At 48.7% G+C, this 19233-nt stretch overlaps 1 protein-coding gene across 1 annotated transcript in view; it reads right to left on the bottom strand.

Moving 5' to 3' along the window:
- Positions 1-14582, bottom strand: part of LOC115082502 (C4b-binding protein alpha chain-like) — a gene marked incomplete at its 3' end in the record, with an annotated part of 80987 nt that extends 66405 nt beyond the window's left edge. The window contains exons 1-5 of the mRNA XM_029586731.1: positions 14511-14582; positions 13018-13203; positions 8776-8958; positions 4710-4916; positions 1563-1763 (exon numbers count right to left, since the gene is read on the bottom strand). Coding sequence (XP_029442591.1) covers positions 1563-1763; positions 4710-4916; positions 8776-8958; positions 13018-13203; positions 14511-14580 — 847 coding nt within the window. The remainder of the gene's footprint in view (positions 1-1562; positions 1764-4709; positions 4917-8775; positions 8959-13017; positions 13204-14510) is intronic.
- Positions 14583-19233: the final 4651 nt, after the last annotated feature.

Below are 19233 nucleotides of genomic sequence, written 5' to 3' on the forward strand. Positions count from 1 at the left end.
TGGGAAAGGAGTGAAGAAATCCAGTGATACAGTAGGACATGTATAGGTCAGATATCAAAAGCAGTGATGGGAAAGGAGTGAATAAATCCAGTGATACAGTAGGACACGCATGGGTCAGATATCAACAGCAGTGATGGGAAAGGAGTGAAGAAATCCAGTGATACAGTAGGACATGTATAGGTCAGATATCAAGAGCAGTGATGGGAAAGGAGTGAAGAAATCCAGTGATACAGTAGGACATGCATGGGTCAGATATCAAGAGCAGTGATGGGAAAGGAGTGAATAAATCCAGTGATACAGTAGGCCATAGGGTAGCAAGGTTGGTACCAGCAGGGCATGAAGCCCCAAAAACCAATTGGCCTGGTGTCGGTAGGTTGGTGGTGGCCAGATACTGACACTGGTGAGATAATGAAAGCAAGCAACACCGCAAGTCATGGTACCAGCAGGCTACAAGTGCCCAGAAAGTAGCAGGTCAGTGCTGGCAGGGACCATACAGCAAGGCTATGGGGACCTAGGCGGCAGCTTTACAGGTTTTAGTGGCTGCTTGCATTGTTGCAAGGCTTGGAGGTGAGAGCCGATGAGTAGAAACTTGTATAACCATCTGCTAGGAATGGTGGAGAACCAAATGGGAGGGTAAAAGCCGACTTGGCTAAGGAGCGATATCCCCCAGCCCCTTCAGTGGGTGCGAGGCTCTGAGCTGCACCCGCACGCTTTGGGACTTTGATTCAGGGCTCTCTCACCTGCTTGGTCTCCTGCTCTTAGGTATTTTCTTCCCTGGTTTCCCCTCCATCGCTTGCGTCTCACCAGACTCAGAAACACAGCCCTCTGCCCAGTTTCCCTTAGACCCAGAAGTCCCCCCACCCTTGCTTAGTAGACCTTAACCCCTTATCTGGCATTGAATTTAAACAATGTGCAGAGCACAATAAGGTTGCAGACAGAAACACAGCAAAACTATCAAAACACAACCTAACATTTCTCTCCATGCTTTGGGTCCCAATGAAGGGAGGAGCGGAGAAAAGTAAATGAAGAGGAGAACTTGAGAGGCAGCGTTTGGTGGAGCTGGTGAAGATGTGAGGAGCAAATGTCAGATGTTCTGGAGCTAAGGAAACGTAACCTTTACCACACACAGAGAAGTGGCAGGAGGCGGGAGCCTCCCAGGACAGAGCCTGTAAGGTGCCACCCACCTCGGGTCATTTTGGCTCACCCTCTGACGATCACTTATTCCTATCCCCACTTCTCGAAGAGCAGGAACCCTTTTCTGAACAAACCCATTCTGTGCGCTGTAGTGCAGGTAACCGAAGGATGAAAATACAGCTTAGCGTCAACCAGCACGTGCAAGACATGCACAAAATATTTCTCGGGAGTCACAATTAGTTTAGGAAGGTTCAATACGCGCTTATCTGCCATTTTGACAAAGTCTCTGTTGAAGGCTTGCAATCTGTGAAGCCCAGGTTCCCCTTAATGCACCCTTTAGGGACTTTCCTGCAGACTAAATATATTTTTGTTATTTGATGCAAGAGCCAGGGCAGTGCTTTTGAGAAGCAGTAGCCCCTGATACTTACTAGGCTTACAAGTTGGTGTGTCTGGAAGCCAGCGAGTGTCCTGCTGACACTCGGAGGTATTTTGGCCTATTAGGACATATCCGGGATTGCAAGCAAATGAAACAGAGCTATGGAGTCTGTATCCAACTTCGAAATGAAAGTGTTGTTTCGTTCCATGTGTAATGATTCCATTTTCAATCTCTGGCTCAGGACAGCTGGACCCTGAAAAGGAAATGTAAAAAACTGAACATGCTTTTATGCAAATCTGGGACTTGGAAACGTTTCCAACAGAAAGATGTTCGGTCATGTCAGGGGAGTGAAAATTCATTTCTGAAGTTTAGGAAACGTGGCTCAGGGTGCCTGTGCCTGCTAGAACTGAAGAAGCCCCCTTTTCTGTGCTATCTACACTGCTCTGCATGCAGCGCCATTGTGATATGCACCAGCCAGCCGGGGCCCTCGGCTCCTCGGATCCGCTGGGGCTGGGGACACCGTGACAGACTGAGGCTTCTGGAGGGAGGCATGGAGCGGGCGCCCTGGCTGAGGGTCGGGGATAGGGTGCTGAAGGCCAATACAGGTCAGCTCTGCCATTCCTGAGGAACAGGACGCTGCCCTGCCAGAAGGAATAAGGAAGGGCTGCTCTATTTGTTTGGAGAGGGTGAACTGTGCTTGAGTGAAGGAAGGGACTTGCTTCAAGCTTGCTTTTCAGGCTTTTTTCACAAACATAATAAAATCTTATGGGGCAGCTTTCAACAGGTGTTTCTGTGGGATGAACGGAAGAAAGGCCATTGAAAACCTCTCCTCTCCCAATGTGGGGAAAGCACATGCTCTCCCCCCCCCCCCCCCTCTAACAGGGAAAATGGGCGGAGCTGAGGGCAGGGCTGTCCCAGGCTCCAGTACTGCACCCATGGGGAGGTTATTTTTAATGCTCTGCCCATTCTTCCCAGCAGGAAATTTGTATCTGTAAACACTGTGGGCCTTAAGTACCCCCTGGTCCCATTGGGCGCAGGGGATTCTCAACGGGGAACGCAGGGAGGCTGAAAGCAGCTCAATGGGATACGCAGGGAGGCTGAAAGCGGCTCAATGGGATACGCAGGGAGGCTGAAAGCGGCTCAATGGGGAACGCAGGGAGGCTGAAAGCGGCTCAACGGGATACGCAGGGAGGCTGAAAGCGGCTCAACGGGATACGCAGGGAGGCTGAAAGCGGCTCAACGGGAAACGCAGGGAGGCTGAAAGCGGCTCAACGGGATACGCAGGGAGGCTGAAAGCGGCTCAACGGGAAACGCAGGGAGGCTGAAAGCGGCTCAACGGGATACGCAGGGAGGCTGAAAGCGGCTCAACGGGATACGCAGGGAGGCTGAAAGCGGCTCAACGGGGAACGCAGGGAGGCTGAAAGCGGCTCAACGGGATACGCAGGGAGGCTGAAAGCGGCTCAACGGGGAACGCAGGGAGGCTGAAAGCGGCTCAACGGGATACGCAGGGAGGCTGAAAGCGGCTCAACGGGATACGCAGGGAGGCTGAAAGCGGCTCAACGGGGAACGCAGGGAGGCTGAAAGCGGCTCAACGGGGAACGCAGGGAGGCTGAAAGCGGCTCAACGGGATACGCAGGGAGGCTGAAAGCGGCTCAATGGGGAACGCAGGGAGGCTGAAAGCGGCTCAACGGGATACGCAGGGAGGCTGAAAGCGGCTCAACGGGATACGCAGGGAGGCTGAAAGCGGCTCAACGGGATACGCAGGGAGGCTGAAAGCGGCTCAACGGGGAACGCAGGGAGGCTGAAAGCGGCTCAACGGGGAACGCAGGGAGGCTGAAAGCGGCTCAACGGGGAACGCAGGGAGGCTGAAAGCGGCTCAACGGGATACGCAGGGAGGCTGAAAGCGGCTCAATGGGGAACGCAGGGAGGCTGAAAGCGGCTCAACGGGATACGCAGGGAGGCTGAAAGCGGCTCAACGGGATACGCAGGGAGGCTGAAAGCAGCTCAATGGGGAACGCAGGGAGGCTGAAAGCGGCTCAATGGGATACGCAGGGAGGCTGAAAGCAGCCCTCCAAATGTACCAGAATTGCTTCTTGACATCAGTCTCCTTATCACATTATACAACTGTGGCCTATGCCAGTTCCACGCTCCCTCTGAGCGGTCACGGGATCCTTCCAGGCACACCATGATGCCTACATCTGCTAACCAAGGGCAGGAACTTAACCTCCAACCCCTGCTTCACTCTTCCTGTCTCTGATTCAAGGTCCCCTCTCTCTCTCTCTCTCTCTCTGTTGCCTGCTCTGAAGTGAAATCTTCTCTTGCCTTCCACTCTCCCAGGCCTTTGCTGCTCACCGGTACTGAAACAACCTGTGACAGCAGAGAAAGGACGTTAGGCCCATTTTCCTTCCTGTTTATTTTAGGGTTGCCAACTTTTCCATAGAGCAGGACTGGACAGTTGAGGACCGGGGGTGGGGTGGGGGATTGGTACCCGCTCATTTGCATCAGTTTTAGATCCTGCCTAAAGGGTGCACCTAGGAATCTGCAGAAGCACTGGGCGCTGAGGGGAAAGGAGGCAGGGACACAGCTCAGCTCAGCTCCCATAGGCTCCGACCTGCCTCTCTCTTCCTCTAACTAAGAGGCTGTGGGAAAAAGAAGGATCCACCCTCAAAACTGGACATTTAGCGCCCGTTGACTGGACACTGGTGCAGAATGCCTGAAAACCTGGCTTACCGGTCCAAAACTGGACAGTCGCAACCCTAGTTTATTTGGATTCAGCGCCTGCCTTTTCAGTGGTAGCTCAAGGTGAGCTTCATTCAGGTCCTGGAGATATTTCCCTATCCCTGGACAGCTTTGTACCTCAGGCAACAGAAGGTGAAGTGGCTTGCCCCAGGTCACAAGGTGGGGCAGCGGGATTTGAGCCCTGGTTGTCAGCCCGCCGCTCTAACCACTCTTAGTACTGCAGATCCTGGGGTCCCCTCCCCCAGGCCGCCCACAGGCTCTGAAACACCTTCCCCACGAAGCCTGCTTAGAAGACCTAATCCCGTTCTCCACCTTTTCTGACATCCTGAAAACGTTGAATTTAGTGGAAGACCCTGAAAGCTGCTCTGGAGAAGCCAGGTTCCCCCTCAGTGCAGACTTTCCTGCAAAATACACACGTCTGATGGGACAGTGCAGGGGAAGGCGGTGCCTTGGTACTTACGAAGTTTACAAGTTGGTACGTTTGGAGACCAGCGGATATCCTTTTGACACTTGGAGGTCTTTGCACCGACGAGCACATATCTGGGATGGCAGGCGAAGGAAACGGAACTGAAGACGCTGTATCCAACCTCTAATCCAGAATGAAATCTTTCTTTAACCCCCTGGGTAATGTTTCCATTTTTAATCTCTGGCTCAGGACAGCTGACCCCTGAAAAGGAAACAGAACCAATTTGTTTTCATGCAAATTCTGGAAACATTTCCAACAGAAAGATGTTGGTCCACCTCAGGGGAGTTAAAAAATGCATCTCAGATGCTGTGAGATTTTTGGTAAAAGTGAGGCCCTTTCCGTGGGTATTTAGGACGCCCTTGGCTCCACATCATGGGATTATATTATCGCCTTCATTACAATATGCCTGAGCCTAGTAAGCCTTCGGGGCCGTCCATAAATGACATCTCACTTTTGGCATGAACTCACTCCCCCCCCATCGAAGCGTGACATAATTTAAGGACAGCCCCTTCCCTTGATAGCCTGATAATGCTCAGAGGAAGTGCTCCGACATGCTCGAGCCGCAATGTCAGGCTTTGAAAATATGAACAGCTCATTATCTTTCTTTGGAGGGAGAGGGAGAGTTTGTGCACGTTAGCGTTTCGGGAGCTGTGCAGGTGCAGCTGCGCTCTGATCCTCCAGCAGGGATGAGCACATTTGGCTCAGAGATAAATAAAGCTGCACTCATCTGTGGGTGAGCAGGTGTCTGTGGCTGCTCCTCCTACATGCACTCGTCCGTGGGTGAGCAGGTGTCTGTGGCTGCTCCTCCTACATGCACTCGTCCGTGGGTGAGCAGGTGTCTGTGGCTGCTCCTCCTACATGCACTCGTCCGTGGGTGAGCAGGTGTCTGTGGCTGCTCCTCCTACATGCACTCGTCCGTGGGTGAGCAGGTGTCTGTGGCTGCTCCTCCTACATGCACTCGTCCGTGGGTGAGCAGGTGTCTGTGGCTGCTCCTCCTACATGCACTCGTCTGTGGGTGAGCAGGTGTCTGTGGCTGCTCCTCCTACATGCACTCGTCTGTGGGTGAGCAGGTGTCTGTGGCTGCTCCTCCTTCATGCACTCGTCTGTGGGTGAGCAGGTGTCTGTGGCTGCTCCTCCTACATGCACTCGTCTGTGGGTGAGCAGGTGTCTGTGGCTGCTCCTCCTACATGCACTCGTCCGTGGGTGAGCAGGTGTCTGTGGCTGCTCCTCCTACATGCACTCGTCCGTGGGTGAGCAGGTGTCTGTGGCTGCTCCTCCTACATGCACTCGTCCGTGGGTGAGCAGGTGTCTGTGGCTGCTCCTCCTACATGCACTCGTCCGTGGGTGAGCAGGTGTCTGTGGCTGCTCCTCCTACATGCACTCGTCCGTGGGTGAGCAGGTGTCTGTGGCTGCTCCTCCTACATGCACTCGTCCGTGGGTGAGCAGGTGTCTGTGGCTGCTCCTCCTACATGCACTCGTCCGTGGGTGAGCAGGTGTCTGTGGCTGCTCCTCCTACATGCACTCGTCCGTGGGTGAGCAGGTGTCTGTGGCTGCTCCTCCTACATGCACTCGTCCGTGGGTGAGCAGGTGTCTGTGGCTGCTCCTCCTACATGCACTCGTCCGTGGGTGAGCAGGTGTCTGTGGCTGCTCCTCCTACATGCACTCGTCCGTGGGTGAGAAGGTGTCTGTGGCTGCTCCTCCTACATGCACTCGTCTGTGGGTGAGCAGGTGTCTGTGGCTGCTCCTCCTACATGCACTCGTCTGTGGGTGAGCAGGTGTCTGTGGCTGCTCCTCCTTCATGCACTCGTCTGTGGGTGAGCAGGTATCTGTGGCTGCTCCTCCTACATGCACTCGTCTGTGGGTGAGCAGGTGTCTGTGGCTGCTCCTCCTACATGCACTCGTCTGTGGGTGAGCAGGTGTCTGTGGCTGCTCCTCCTACATGCACTCGTCTGTGGGTGAGCAGGTGTCTGTGGCTGCTCCTCCTACATGCACTCGTCTGTGGGTGAGCAGGTGTCTGTGGCTGCTCCTCCTACATGCACTCGTCTGTGGGTGAGCAGGTGTCTGTGGCTGCTCCTCCTGCATGCACTTGTCTGTGGGTGAGCAGGTGTCTGTGGCTGCTCCTCCCACATGCCCCCAATATCTTTTTTCAGGGCATGACAAATACCTTCTTTTTGTTTTTATAATAGTTGCTAGGCTGGTGTATTTTCAGAATATTTGCTCTCAGGAAGCCATCTCTGGGTCTAAGAGAGCAACGCTCCATTTTACTCCTCCCATAGGAAACCCCTTAAGAACATAAGAACATAAGAACATAAGAAATTGCCATGCTGGGTCAGACCAAGGGTCCATCAAGCCCAGCATCCTCTTTCCAACAGTGGCCAATCCAGGCCATAAGAACCTGGCAAGTACCCAAAAAAAGTCTATTCCATGTTACCATTGCTAATGGCAGTGGCTATTCTCTAAGTGAACTTAATAGCAGGTAATGGACTTCTCCTCCAAGAACTTATCCAATCCTTTTTTAAACACAGCTATACTAACTGTACTAACCACATCCTAAGAAATAAGAAATTGCCATGCTGGGTCAGACCAAGGGTCCATCAAGCCCAGCATCCTGTTTCCAACAGAGGCCAAACCAGGCCACAAGAACCTGGCAATTACCCAAACACCAAGAAGATCCCATGCTACTGATGCAATTAATAGCAGTGGCTATTCCCTAAGTAAAATTGATTAATAGCCATTAATGGACTTCTCCTCCAAGAACTTATCCAAACCTTTTTTGAACCCAGCTATACTAACTGCACTAACCACATTCCCTGGCAACAAATTCCAGAGTTTAATTGTGCATTGAGTGAAAAAGAATTTTCTCCGATTAGTTTTAAATGTGCCCCATGCTAACTTCATGGAGTGCCCCCTAGTCCTTCTATTATCCAAAATTGTAAATAACTGATTCGCATCTACTCATTCAAGATCTCTCATGAGCATAAACATCTCTATCATATCCCCCCTCAGCCGTCTCTTCTCCAAGCTGAACAGCCCTAACCTCTTCAGCCTTTTCTCATAGGTGTTGCGACCGTCGCTGCCCGACGGCTTCACTCCGCCTAGCCTACCTTTTCTTTCTCAGTCTCTCCATAGATCTGAGCTTCAGAAGAAGATATTCACAGTTTGAAAATGTCTGACCTTTAAATAAACGACCACATGTGAAGGACAGGCCCTGACACTTGCAACATCTACCCAGAAATCTAATCCACTGAACACTAAAGGCATCATGCACAGAAGGATGGAAGACTGATGCCTTACTTCAATCACTAAAACTGTGCATCTACCCCCAGAGACGACCTCTTCTCACCTCTGCTGGCTTCCTGCTCTGGGAGTCTCCCAGGCATGGAGATTGTGAATAACGTATATAATATAGCCAGCATTTTATGTAATTCACTTAAAACACAACCAATTACACAAGTCCCTCATCATCCTTCCAAAACCATGAGCCACACCTTACCTGCTGCCAGAGAAAGTGCCGGAAAAGTAGCTGTTTTTAATGGCATAATCTTAATAAATCTGCAAGAGGTGGCATTGGGCATCTCCACTGGCATTAATAATGGACCGAGTCAGTCCCAGGTACAGTGGCAGAGGAAACAAGGTACCAGTCTCCTTGCCAAGAGGGCTGGCAGGGCTTCTGCAGGCAGAGGAGGAGGAGAGAAGAGCAGCACCAAAGGGAGTTTAATCTCAGAGGAGATGGCGGACAGAGACACCCAGGGTCAAGTAGTTTAAACCTGATAGAGAAATTATCCTATTTATTTAAGTTCTTATAGTCCAGTAAAACATACACATTAATAAAACAGACAGACAGAGCTACTAAATGGTGTGGGAAAGCATCTTGAAATAGTCACACCTTTAACTGTTTGTGCAAAAGCTTAACGAATGCCTGAAGTCATTGCACAATCGGACCAATACAAGAGTTTCCTGGACTCACGTTGGACAGTAACCCATCCAATCAACACAGAAACGGAGATCAGATTGGAGATGTAAATCTTTGTGTAGGGGGAATGGGAAGTCAGGCACTTACGCTTCAAACACTCTGGGTGCCTTGGGAGCCAGTTGTCATCAGTGCCACATGCGACCTGGTTACTGCCGTTTATAATAAAGGCAAAATTACACCGAAATGTAATCTGTTCACCGAGTCTATAGTAGGGTTGAATGCGTGAGGTCACTTGTCCATCTTTGATTTCGGGGAAAGGGCACCTGATGTCTGCAAACAAGAAAACAAAGAAGAGCAGCTCATCGGTAAGGTCTTCACATCAGCTAGGAGGTAAGAACAAACAGGTCGATACAGTAACGTGCAGTTAAAGATTGCCCGTCTGTAACGTGCTGGGAGCGCACAATACAGACGAGTAAGGCCATCCAGCCATACAGTCTCCAGTTTCACGCGTCCTTAGCGCTTCCTAAAATAAACACCTAACCCTTTCCGCACCCAGCATGTAAATGAACGAAAAAGCTGTATAATGAAGGAATTAGCTATTCCCCTCCGATACTGTAACGGGCGCTGATATTATCTCCTTAGGAACGCGCTGTTTTGCCGTGGCCTTAACCTGTTAGTTTACCGCCTCCCCCTAGTAGGAGTTAGGACTGTGTAACAAATCCATCGACACCGCTTAAGATACTCAAACACAATAAAACAATAAGCCTGGCACCTTCCTTGATCTAGTACGTCCCGGATGCCCCCCCCCCCTCCCCAGCGTGCCCGCCACTACCCCTTTCATCAGCTGCATCCACCCATTATGCCCCTCACGGGCATGTCCCGCTTCACAGAGCGCTCCCACTCAAATCCGTTCATGGGTATATACCCTTTCGCCCCCCTCACAGCGCCATGCTACCACTGCGACCCGGAGGAGGTGAGGCACAGCGGCGAAGACAGACGGGAGAGGAGAAAAAGCAGAGCCGAGCAAAGCAAAAGCGTGCAGCAAGCCGGCGAAATAGACCTGCGAGCAGAGGCAATAGCAGCGGTTCGGTAAGCCTGGCACCCTCCTTGATGTAGTACGTCCCGGATGCCCCCCCCTCCCCAGCGCACCCGCCACTACCCCTTTCATCAGCTGCATCCACTGCGACCCGGCAGTCCCGTGAGGCCTACAAAAAAAAAAAAATCCCCGGCTCCCGCGCCCCCGCACTGGCCCGCCGACTCTACCCCCCCCCCTCCTCCCGATCGGGCAGGTAGGCGGCGGCGACGAAAACCAAAGCAATTTTTTTTTTTTTCAAAAAGCGACATCACACATTGCATAAAATAATTTCTCCAGCCTTAAAGCGACTTACTTTTGGGATCTGTCAAGATCCCAAAAGTAAGTCGCAAAAGTAACTTACTTTTCTGAAGCCATCAGGAACATGATCTTAGCTCCTCCGGACGAAGACAAAGATGGCCGCCTGCACGGGGAAAGCGTGCAATTGGCAGCTGAAGATGTGACGTCACGTCTTCAGCGGCCAATTGCACGCTTTCCCCCGTGCAGGCGGCCATCTTCGTCTTGAGCTACGATCGTGATGGCTTCAGAAAAGTAAGTTACTTTTGCGACTTACTTGACAGATCCCAAAAGTAAGTCGCTTTAAGGCTGGAGAAATTATTTTATGCAATGTGTGATGTCGCTTTTTGAAAAAAAAAAAATTGCTTTGGTTTTCGCCGCCGCCTACCTGCCCGATCGGGAGGAGGGGGGGGGGGTAGAGTCGGCGGGCCAGTGCGGGGGCGCGGGAGCCGGGGATTTTTTTTTTTGTAGGCCTCATGGGACTGCCGGGTCGCAGTGGATGCAGCTGATGAAAGGGGTAGTGGCGGGCGCGCTGGGGAGGGGGGGGGCATCCGGGACATACTACATCAAGGAGGGTGCCAGGCTTACCGAACCGCTGCTATTGCCTCTGCTCGCAGGTCTATTTCGCCGGCTTGCTGCACGCTTTCGCTTTGCTCGGCTCTGCTTTTTCTCCTCTCCCGTCTGTCTTCGCCGCTGTGCCTCACCTCCTCCCGGAGCAAGGCTGCTTTCGCGCCCTGCTCCGGGAGGAGAGACACAGCGACGAAGCAACAAAGACTTTTCGTGTTTTTTTACACTTCCTGGTTCCTGTCATTCCAAATGACATTTGAAATGACAGGTACCGTCGCACCCAGGTTACTGTATAGGCGCTGTATTAAGCGCCTATACAGTAAAATGGGTTACGCGGCCATAACCCTTCCCTACCGCTTTAAAGCCGCGGCATGCATTTGCATGCGATTAGAGGAGAGTATCGGGGAGTTAGTGAAGAGAACTGTGCGTGCGGGGAGGAAGGGTGCGCCTGACACTGCCGCACTGTTTCTACCGCGGCCTTACAGGATCGACCTGAAAGTGAGTTAAGGAGACGCTAGGGGAGGAGCCCTGCTGGGTCTCTATTAGAAAGGAAAGACAAGCAGTGCCTGAAGAGGCCAGGAATGTCCCTTGCGCAGAGCTCTGTTGGGCAGAGGAGAAGGACACCGAGACATTCAGGGTGCTGAGGAAGCTGTTCCTGCTCCCTCTTCTAAGAACAAAGTGCGTTAAGGAGACGCTAGGGGAGGAGCCCTGCTGGGTCTCTATTAGAAAGGAATAGACAAGCAGTGCCCGAAGAGGTCAGGAATGTCCCCTGCGCAGAGCTCTGTTGGGTAGAGGAGAAGGACACTGAGACATTCAGGGTGCTGAGGAAGCTGTTCCTGCTCCCTCTTCTATTTGCTTTTATTTTTTTGAGAAAGGAGACCCGTGGGCATTGTGGCTTAAGCCTTGGGTATAGAAAGCATAGTAAAGGTGTTCTCCTTCCCTTTTTAATTAAGAGACTTCTTATTTCTTATTTTTGGAAAGTTCTTCCTTCTTTTGTTTGGGTTTCTGGACACTGGTCTTATTTTTCTTGCCAGAGGAGTTGAGACCCCATCTACTACAGGAGGTTGAAAGGAGTCTGGAACACCTCACCATGCACCTGAAGAGGGCGGGAGGAACTGTGGCACCCATCCAGTGCTAACCACTGGAAATAACATCCAGAGTTTTGGGAAAGGAGTTGGGAGCTGCCATCCAAATGCCATCAAGGGAATTGAGGAGGTTGGACAAACCACAAGAAGTCTACTCAAGACACGTGAATTAGGATATGTAAAACAGGACATTGAATTGAGACATCGAGCTCAGTCCAAGTATTAGGGTCACCATTTTGGGTGGGTGCTTATAAACCGCCCCTGAACTTGGAAGGAAAGATCAGCTATTGTCACCTTTACAGTTGCAAATTTATTGGGAATGGACTGCAATAAAGAAGGACTTGTACTTTGTCATTGACTTCACCTTAATAGGAATGGTCAGTAAAGTTTTGTTGGAACGACATCACGAGTCCAGCAACTTATTACTGGTTGCTCCTGACAGGGAATCCTATGGCTTATGGAGGGCACGGGAGGTGTGGACATCTTAAGGCCTTGAAACTGAACAGTGCCCGCCCTTGCACTCCTCAGGGAGGACCTCAGCTCAGGGGTTACGTGCACATCATAAGAGCAGCACCGACCGTGCCAAGGAGCCTTCAAAAATCCTCCCCAAAGCCTCAGTACTTTCAATGGCGAGTTTGTTTTATAAGCCAGCACTGAGAGGTCAATATCGAAAGCCTTTGTGAAGGGCATTTTTGGAGTTCTGTGCACAAACATCAAGAATATTTCCCCTCTGTCGACCACACGAAATTTGCAGGCAGAAAGAGGCTGATGAATGGCGACATTCTGGAGCTGCACACCTTGAGTGCTCTCCAGCTAAAGTTACACCCATGGGCCTAGCTGGAAAAACACAAGGCTGCATTCAGTGGGAGGCTTGGGCATTTGTCCTGCTGAATATCCAGGAACAGCTACAAGCATAACTTTCTCTGCACAGATTTGCTGGTCACTAGCTCTTTGAATATGGTCTGCAGAGAAGACCGTGCATGAGCAGGGGGAGGGTGCCTGCTGCTCTCAGAGGTCCCAATATACTGCCTGGATGCAGAGAGCCTATGGATGACCTTCCCGAGCTCTGTGCCTCTGCCCTGCGGGCCACGTCACCCCTTCTAGAACAGGCAGCTGTGTAAACATCCATCTTTCTAAGCCCAAATCCCAGGGCTAGCACATAGTTCCTGTATCACTTAACCGTTCTGCCTTCCTCAGTCACCGGGATGGAGGGCCAGGCTAAGGAAACCGAACTTCCGTTCCTGAAGTGGCCGCACTTTTTGGTTTCTATTTAGAGCAAGCGCGATGAGCGGTGAACCTTAAGTTTCGTGTGGTCACCAGCAGACCTCTCCCGGAAGTCATCTCAGGGGAATCATTCCTGCTTTTTACCTTTGCAGGTGGGAGGATTCGCACTCCAGGTTCCGTTCTCCGTGCAAAAGATCGAGGGCTCTCCAATGAGCGAAAGCGAGGGCCCGTTACAGCGGTAAGTTACACTTGACTGATAGGTAAATTCATCCTTGCCTTTGCCGCTGTGGGTCCCGTCAGCAATCTCTGCAGGATTTTCACATATTACAGCTAAGGAAGGGAAAGGAGACAGAGAGATTCATTTATTTATAGACATTCAGCCTTTTAGCAAGCATGGCCTCAAGGCAGATTACCTAAAATTTAGGACAGACAATTACAGCTGAGAAACTAACAGTGGGGGACAACTTAAAAGTCCTGAACTGGAAGGTCAGAAAGTTAGGCCAAGGGACTAGGAAACCTGGCCTTAGCTTTTTTCACGGGAAAGGTATCTCTCGTTTCACCTTTTTGGTGCACAGAAGCTGAAAGCACAAAGTCCTGTGCCATTTGGCAGGGTCAGAGCTCTCTTGTGGGTGTGCAGGAGGAGAGAAGCTGGGCGAGGCAATGCGGTACATATTCTATGTGGGTAAGAATCCCCCCTCCCCCCCCCCCCCCCCCCAGTACTTTTGCATGCATGATTTGCCCCCGATTCAGTGCAAGTCCTTTCTGGGTGTAGCTCGGCCCAGACTTCCAAAGCGAAACTAGGCGAGGCGCTTCCCTTTCAAAAGGGGCCTGCCCGGTATCTACTGCAGGAAATGCTGGGCAGCAGAATCTTAGCTTTGGGGTAAGCACAAGCCAAGAGCTTCCTGTCTCTCCGTGGGCGACACTCGGGCCTGTCTCAGCACTTCCTGCCATCCAGTCTTTCAAACCAACTTTCCCTCAGCTTTGCTGCCCAAACTGAGAACGAGGGCCTGCAAATAGAGACTTAACTTTAACTTTAGGCATCTGAATTTAAGCAGTTATTGCGCCCCCTGCTGGAAATCAATTCTGACTCCCTAACTGACCCCACCCACTTTTTAGCCATCTAAATTTAGAAGCCTGGCAAAAACAGGATCCTAAACGTAGACATTCGGCAGGGGAGAATTTTTATTTCATGAGATTATTTGAATTTCAGCTCCGACATGTCTGTGGCTGTTCAGACATCAACTTTATTTACATGTGATTGCTCTCTCTTAAAACAACTCAAAGCAATCTACATAATTTAAATTACAACATTAAAAACCAATGCAAAACAGCCCTGACTACCACACGTTAAAACCACTGCCCCCCACCTATTGTAGCATCCCCTTAACTCCATACTTGATATAACCCTAAAATCTAATCCTGTCTATAAAATCTACAGCACCACCCTCTCAGCCATGCTTAACTGAGCCATCAGAGATCAGGAACAGATAGTGAGACTTTAACACCCCCCCTGAATGATAAATAATGGAGACTGATGATCTCTAACTGAAACATCTGGTATTACAATGCAACTTACATTTGCAAAAAGGGCATGATAGGAAACGTATGTAAAGTAAAGTAACTGAGTCCTGACTTACGATCACACATGGGCACAACATTGGACCAGGAACCAGAATGTAAACATTTTCTTTCAGACTTTCCAACCATTCTGTACCTGCAGACAGCAGAACAAAATGCACTCAGCTCACGTTTCCATGCTTCTCAGTATTAAAATGACATTACTACACTTTTCAGCTGCCCACCTCACCTCACCTATTTGCATGTTCCGCAGGGAACATTATTGGAAATAATCACTGTACTAACCGTATTTGATCCTGGTGGGCTGACTTGTAGATCATGTCGTGCAAATAGTCGTGTTTTCCTGGGATGACTGATTTTAACTGCACATATTTACAGAAGAACATAAGAAGATGCCATACTGGGTCAGACCGAGGGACCATCAATTCCAGCATCCTGTCTCCAACCGTGGCCAATCCAAATCACAAGTACCTGGCACGTGCCCAATCATTAAATAGATCTCATGCCACTAATGCTGGTAACAAGCTGTGGCTATTCCCTAAGTCAACTCAACTAAGAACAGTTTATGGACTTCTCCTCAAGGAGCTTATCCAAATGTTTTTTAAACCCAGCGACACTATCTTCCTTAACCACATCCTCTGGCAATGAATGCCACAGCTTAATTGTGTACTGAGTGAAAAGAATGATTCACATTTACCCATTCGAGTCCTTTCATGATTTTGTAGACGTGTATTATATCCCCCCCTCAGCCATCCTTTCTCCAAGTTGAACAACTATAACCTCTTTAGCCTTTGCTCATAGGGGAGCCATTCCATGCCCCTTATTTCGGTCACCCTTCTCTGTACTTCCTCTAGTACAACTATATCTTTTTTGAGATGCGGCAACCAGAATTGTACACAGTACTCATGGTGTGGTCTCACCAAGGAGCGATACAGAGGCATTATGACATTTTCCATTTTATTCATTTCCTTCCTAATAATTCCTAACATTGTTTGCTTTTTTGATTGCCACAGCACACTGAGCTGACGATATCAATGTAATATCCACTATGATGCCTTGATCTCTTTCCTGGGTGGTAGCTGCTAATATGGATCCTAACATTGTGTAACTACAGCAAGGGTTATTTTTCCCTATATGCATCACCTTGCACTTGTCCACATTAAATTTCATCTGCCATTTGAAGCCCAAACTTCCAGTCTCGCAAGGTCCTCCTGCAATTTATCACAATTCACTTGAGATTTAACTACTCTGCATAACTTTGTGTCATCGGCAAATTTGATAACCTCTCGTCGTATTCCTTTCCAGATCATTTATAAATATATTGAAAAGCACTGGTCCAAGTACAGATCCCTGAGGCACTCCACTGTTTACCCTTTTCCACTGAGAAAATTGATCATTTAATCCCTACTCTGTTTCCTATCTTTTAACCAGTTATAATCCACGAAAGACATCGCCCCCTATCCCATGACTTTTTAGTTTTCTTAGAAGCTTCTCATGAGGGACTTTGTCAAACGCCTTCTGAAAATCCAAATATACTACATCAACCGGTTCACCTTTATCCACATGTTTATTAACCCTTCAAAAAGATGTGGCAGATTCAATATTTATTAATTTAGAAAAATGTATATCCTGCCTATCTAAAATACTAGGCAGGTTCAAAGGAACACACATAATAAGCATATTCCTTAAACAAACAACATTCATCAAATCAAAGTAATGAATATAACATTAAAAGAGGTAAAAACACAAAAACCAAAATCATTACAATAAAAATAATAATCAATAAATACATCTAAAAATTAACCACTAAAATACCACCTCCTAAGATAATATCCAGGTATTTGTTAAACAGAGTATGGTTGGCCACATACACAGGTGCAAGAAACGTTGTTATAAAGATGAAATTCTTCTGCAGAGACTGAATTCCTTCAGTGGCTCAATAAACTCTGTGCTAACATGCATCATATGGATTCATTTTTCAATGAGCAACTTCTCCATTGTATTGTAATCTACGTTCAGTTCATTCTGGCTGTGTACGATATCCTTTTTACCCATTTCAATCCCTATTGTTTTGAATAGAGGTGGCAGTCGTTTTTAACGAATTAGAAAACGGCAACAAAATTGTCTATTTCGTCCTGCTTTGGTAAGGCCATGAAACAAAAATAAATGATGAAATTTCATAAAAATTGGTATTTTGTGTTAGTACACACTAATGGGACTAACTTGTGTGGTGAAAGAGAGGCAGTCTGGTATGTGGTGAGAGGGAGTTGTGACTAGGGTGACAGGTGGGAGAGAGAGGCAGCCTGAGGAATGTTGTGGGGGAGGGGACTGAATGGGTGACAGAACACCCCTCACACACACATGCCAGGCTGCCTCTGTCTCACCAGTCACCACCGCAACCAGTCTTCTCCCACCTGTCACCCCATACAGTCACCAAAGTTACTTCCCCTCTCACCATTTACCCCCCCCCCCAAACACAGTCACACACCAGGGGAATTCAAAGTATGCATATCCCAAAATGCTAGTGTTTCCTTTCCTAAAATACAAGGGATTAGAAAATTCCAAAATATGCATTTGCATTACCTGCTTTTGCTGACTAGAACTTGATGCAACTATTACATCACTTGTTTGTTTCTATTTGTTACCAGGCACTGCCACCCCCCCCCCCCCCTAAACATTACCTTGCAATCTTAGCTTCACAAACAAATAACTAAAAGAGATAGCCAATGGAATGCAGAGCCATACTTCTAGCTCAGCGATTCTCAACCGGTGTGTTGCCAAGCACCAACAGGTATGTGTGTGCTACCTGCAGCCAGCAGAGCCAAGATCACTTTGCTGGCCGCCGGCGGAGACCAGGCTGGTGGGGGCTGAAGACTGGAGTGCTGCCGCTGCTGGAGACCAGGCCAACAAGGTGCCGAAGATCGGAGCGCTGGGCACCGCAGGAGACCAGGCCGGCGAGGGTTGAAGACTGAGCAGTTCAGCTGGGGGCCAGTGTGGGTGTGATGTGTGAGAGAGATGCGCGCATTACGTGAGAATGACTGGTCAGGGAGGTGAGGTGTGTGTGTGTGTCTCTGTCTGTCTGGTTGTGGCCTCTAAGGAAGGAGAACTGTGAGGACAGATCTTCGGCAGCCTTGCTGCTTTTGGTGAGTGCTATTGGCCTGGAAGGGAAAAGGAGTAGGAGAACTGCTGGAGAGGGTAAGTAAAGGTGGATTTTAAGTTCATTTTCTTGATGACCTGCCATTTTAATTATTGGGTATTATGTGGGTGTGTCTGCTGTTTTGAAATAGTTTTATTGGGTGTTCAGAGAATTTTTAATATTTTAAAAAGATTTTTTTAATTGTTTTTAATTGTTAGATGTTTGGTTCATCAGCTGTTTTGAAACATCTATTCATACAGTTATATAATATTTCTGTGTGGGAATCTATAGCAGCTTGGCTTTCTGTTTTTCTAATTGGAGGTGTATTAGGTGTTTAGGGCCTGGTTTAATATTTGTAGTGTTGCCTTTTTATAGGTAGGGTTGTTCCATGTGAGTGCATACCACAATGCAGGTGTCACTTTGTGCGGATTAGTTTGTGTGCAGTATTGCAGATCCCAGTACTATGTTACGTGCTATATTTCTCTTTCCATTTTCTCCAGGTTTCACACTGCATGCAGAGAGGCCTTTTTGGTTTCATTCCAGTTTTGTCTCCATATTTATAATTTGTGGTCTTTCTGTACTTGGTGAAGGTCGATCTTGTGTGTATGACCAAGATGAGGTATTCAGTTAGCATGCAGGCTAGTAAAATACCTCATGAACTGCTGTCGTTTTATAATTAGGGCTATTGCACCTGGTAGTAGAGGGAGTTTGTGTTGCTGTTACTGAGACAACACCAGAATATATTTTTTGTATGGGGAATGCTCTAGTTCTGCTTTATAGCCATTGCTGAGGGTCAGGGGTGGAGGTGGGGTTCCTGTGGACATAGTGTACATTTAGCCTTGTGACAGCCATGTGTTCAGTGTGTCCCGACAGAAAAAAGGTTGAGAGCCACTGCTCTAGCTAATGAATTGCTCCCCCAGTTGACACTTTTTAACATAAATCGGTAACATTTTCAGTTAATGTGCATTAACTCTAAAATTAGGGAATCCAGAAATAAACACCCCCAAAACATTTTAAAAATGAAATCAAACAGATAATGACCTGAAACAAAAATGACACAAAAACAACAATGCACACCCCTCGTTTTGCATTGCACTCTTGTGTAGTGGAATTCAAGAAAGCCTTGGATAAGCCCAGAGGATCCCTAGTTGCATAGAAGTGAAGGGAAAACCGGAGTCTACAGCATTGCACCAGGAATTAAACTGGGCAGAGCGGAGACCGGTGTAATGCTCCGTATCTGCAGTCATAGTCTATGCTTCTGTGTAATGCACTCTGAGGCCTTCTCAGTTTTTTTAATCTATGAGGCCACTTCCTTGGGATTTGCTCCTAAATGAGATGTTGCATCAGACAAGTTACTTAATCCCTCTTTCCTCCATGGACAATTTAAATAGAATTGAAAAAGCAAAACAAAATAAAACAGGAGTGAATGTGTCTGATGCCATCATTTCAGGATCCTCCTGTTGCATGTGAAAGGCTGATGTGTAGCACACACACACATGCACTATACACACTTCCGAATATTGCAAAACACAGGAAGGTCACAGGGAAGAGAAGAGTCTCTCAGTATTAAAAGGTTCTGTAGACAGCAGAGGTCCAGCAGCCCTGTTGGTTCTGGAGAAAGCTGAATTGTTTGCAGGCTGAAATAA

The sequence above is a fragment of the Rhinatrema bivittatum genome, unplaced genomic scaffold (genome assembly GCF_901001135.1).
Source record: "Rhinatrema bivittatum unplaced genomic scaffold, aRhiBiv1.1, whole genome shotgun sequence".
Lineage (NCBI taxonomy): Eukaryota > Metazoa > Chordata > Amphibia > Gymnophiona > Rhinatrematidae > Rhinatrema > Rhinatrema bivittatum.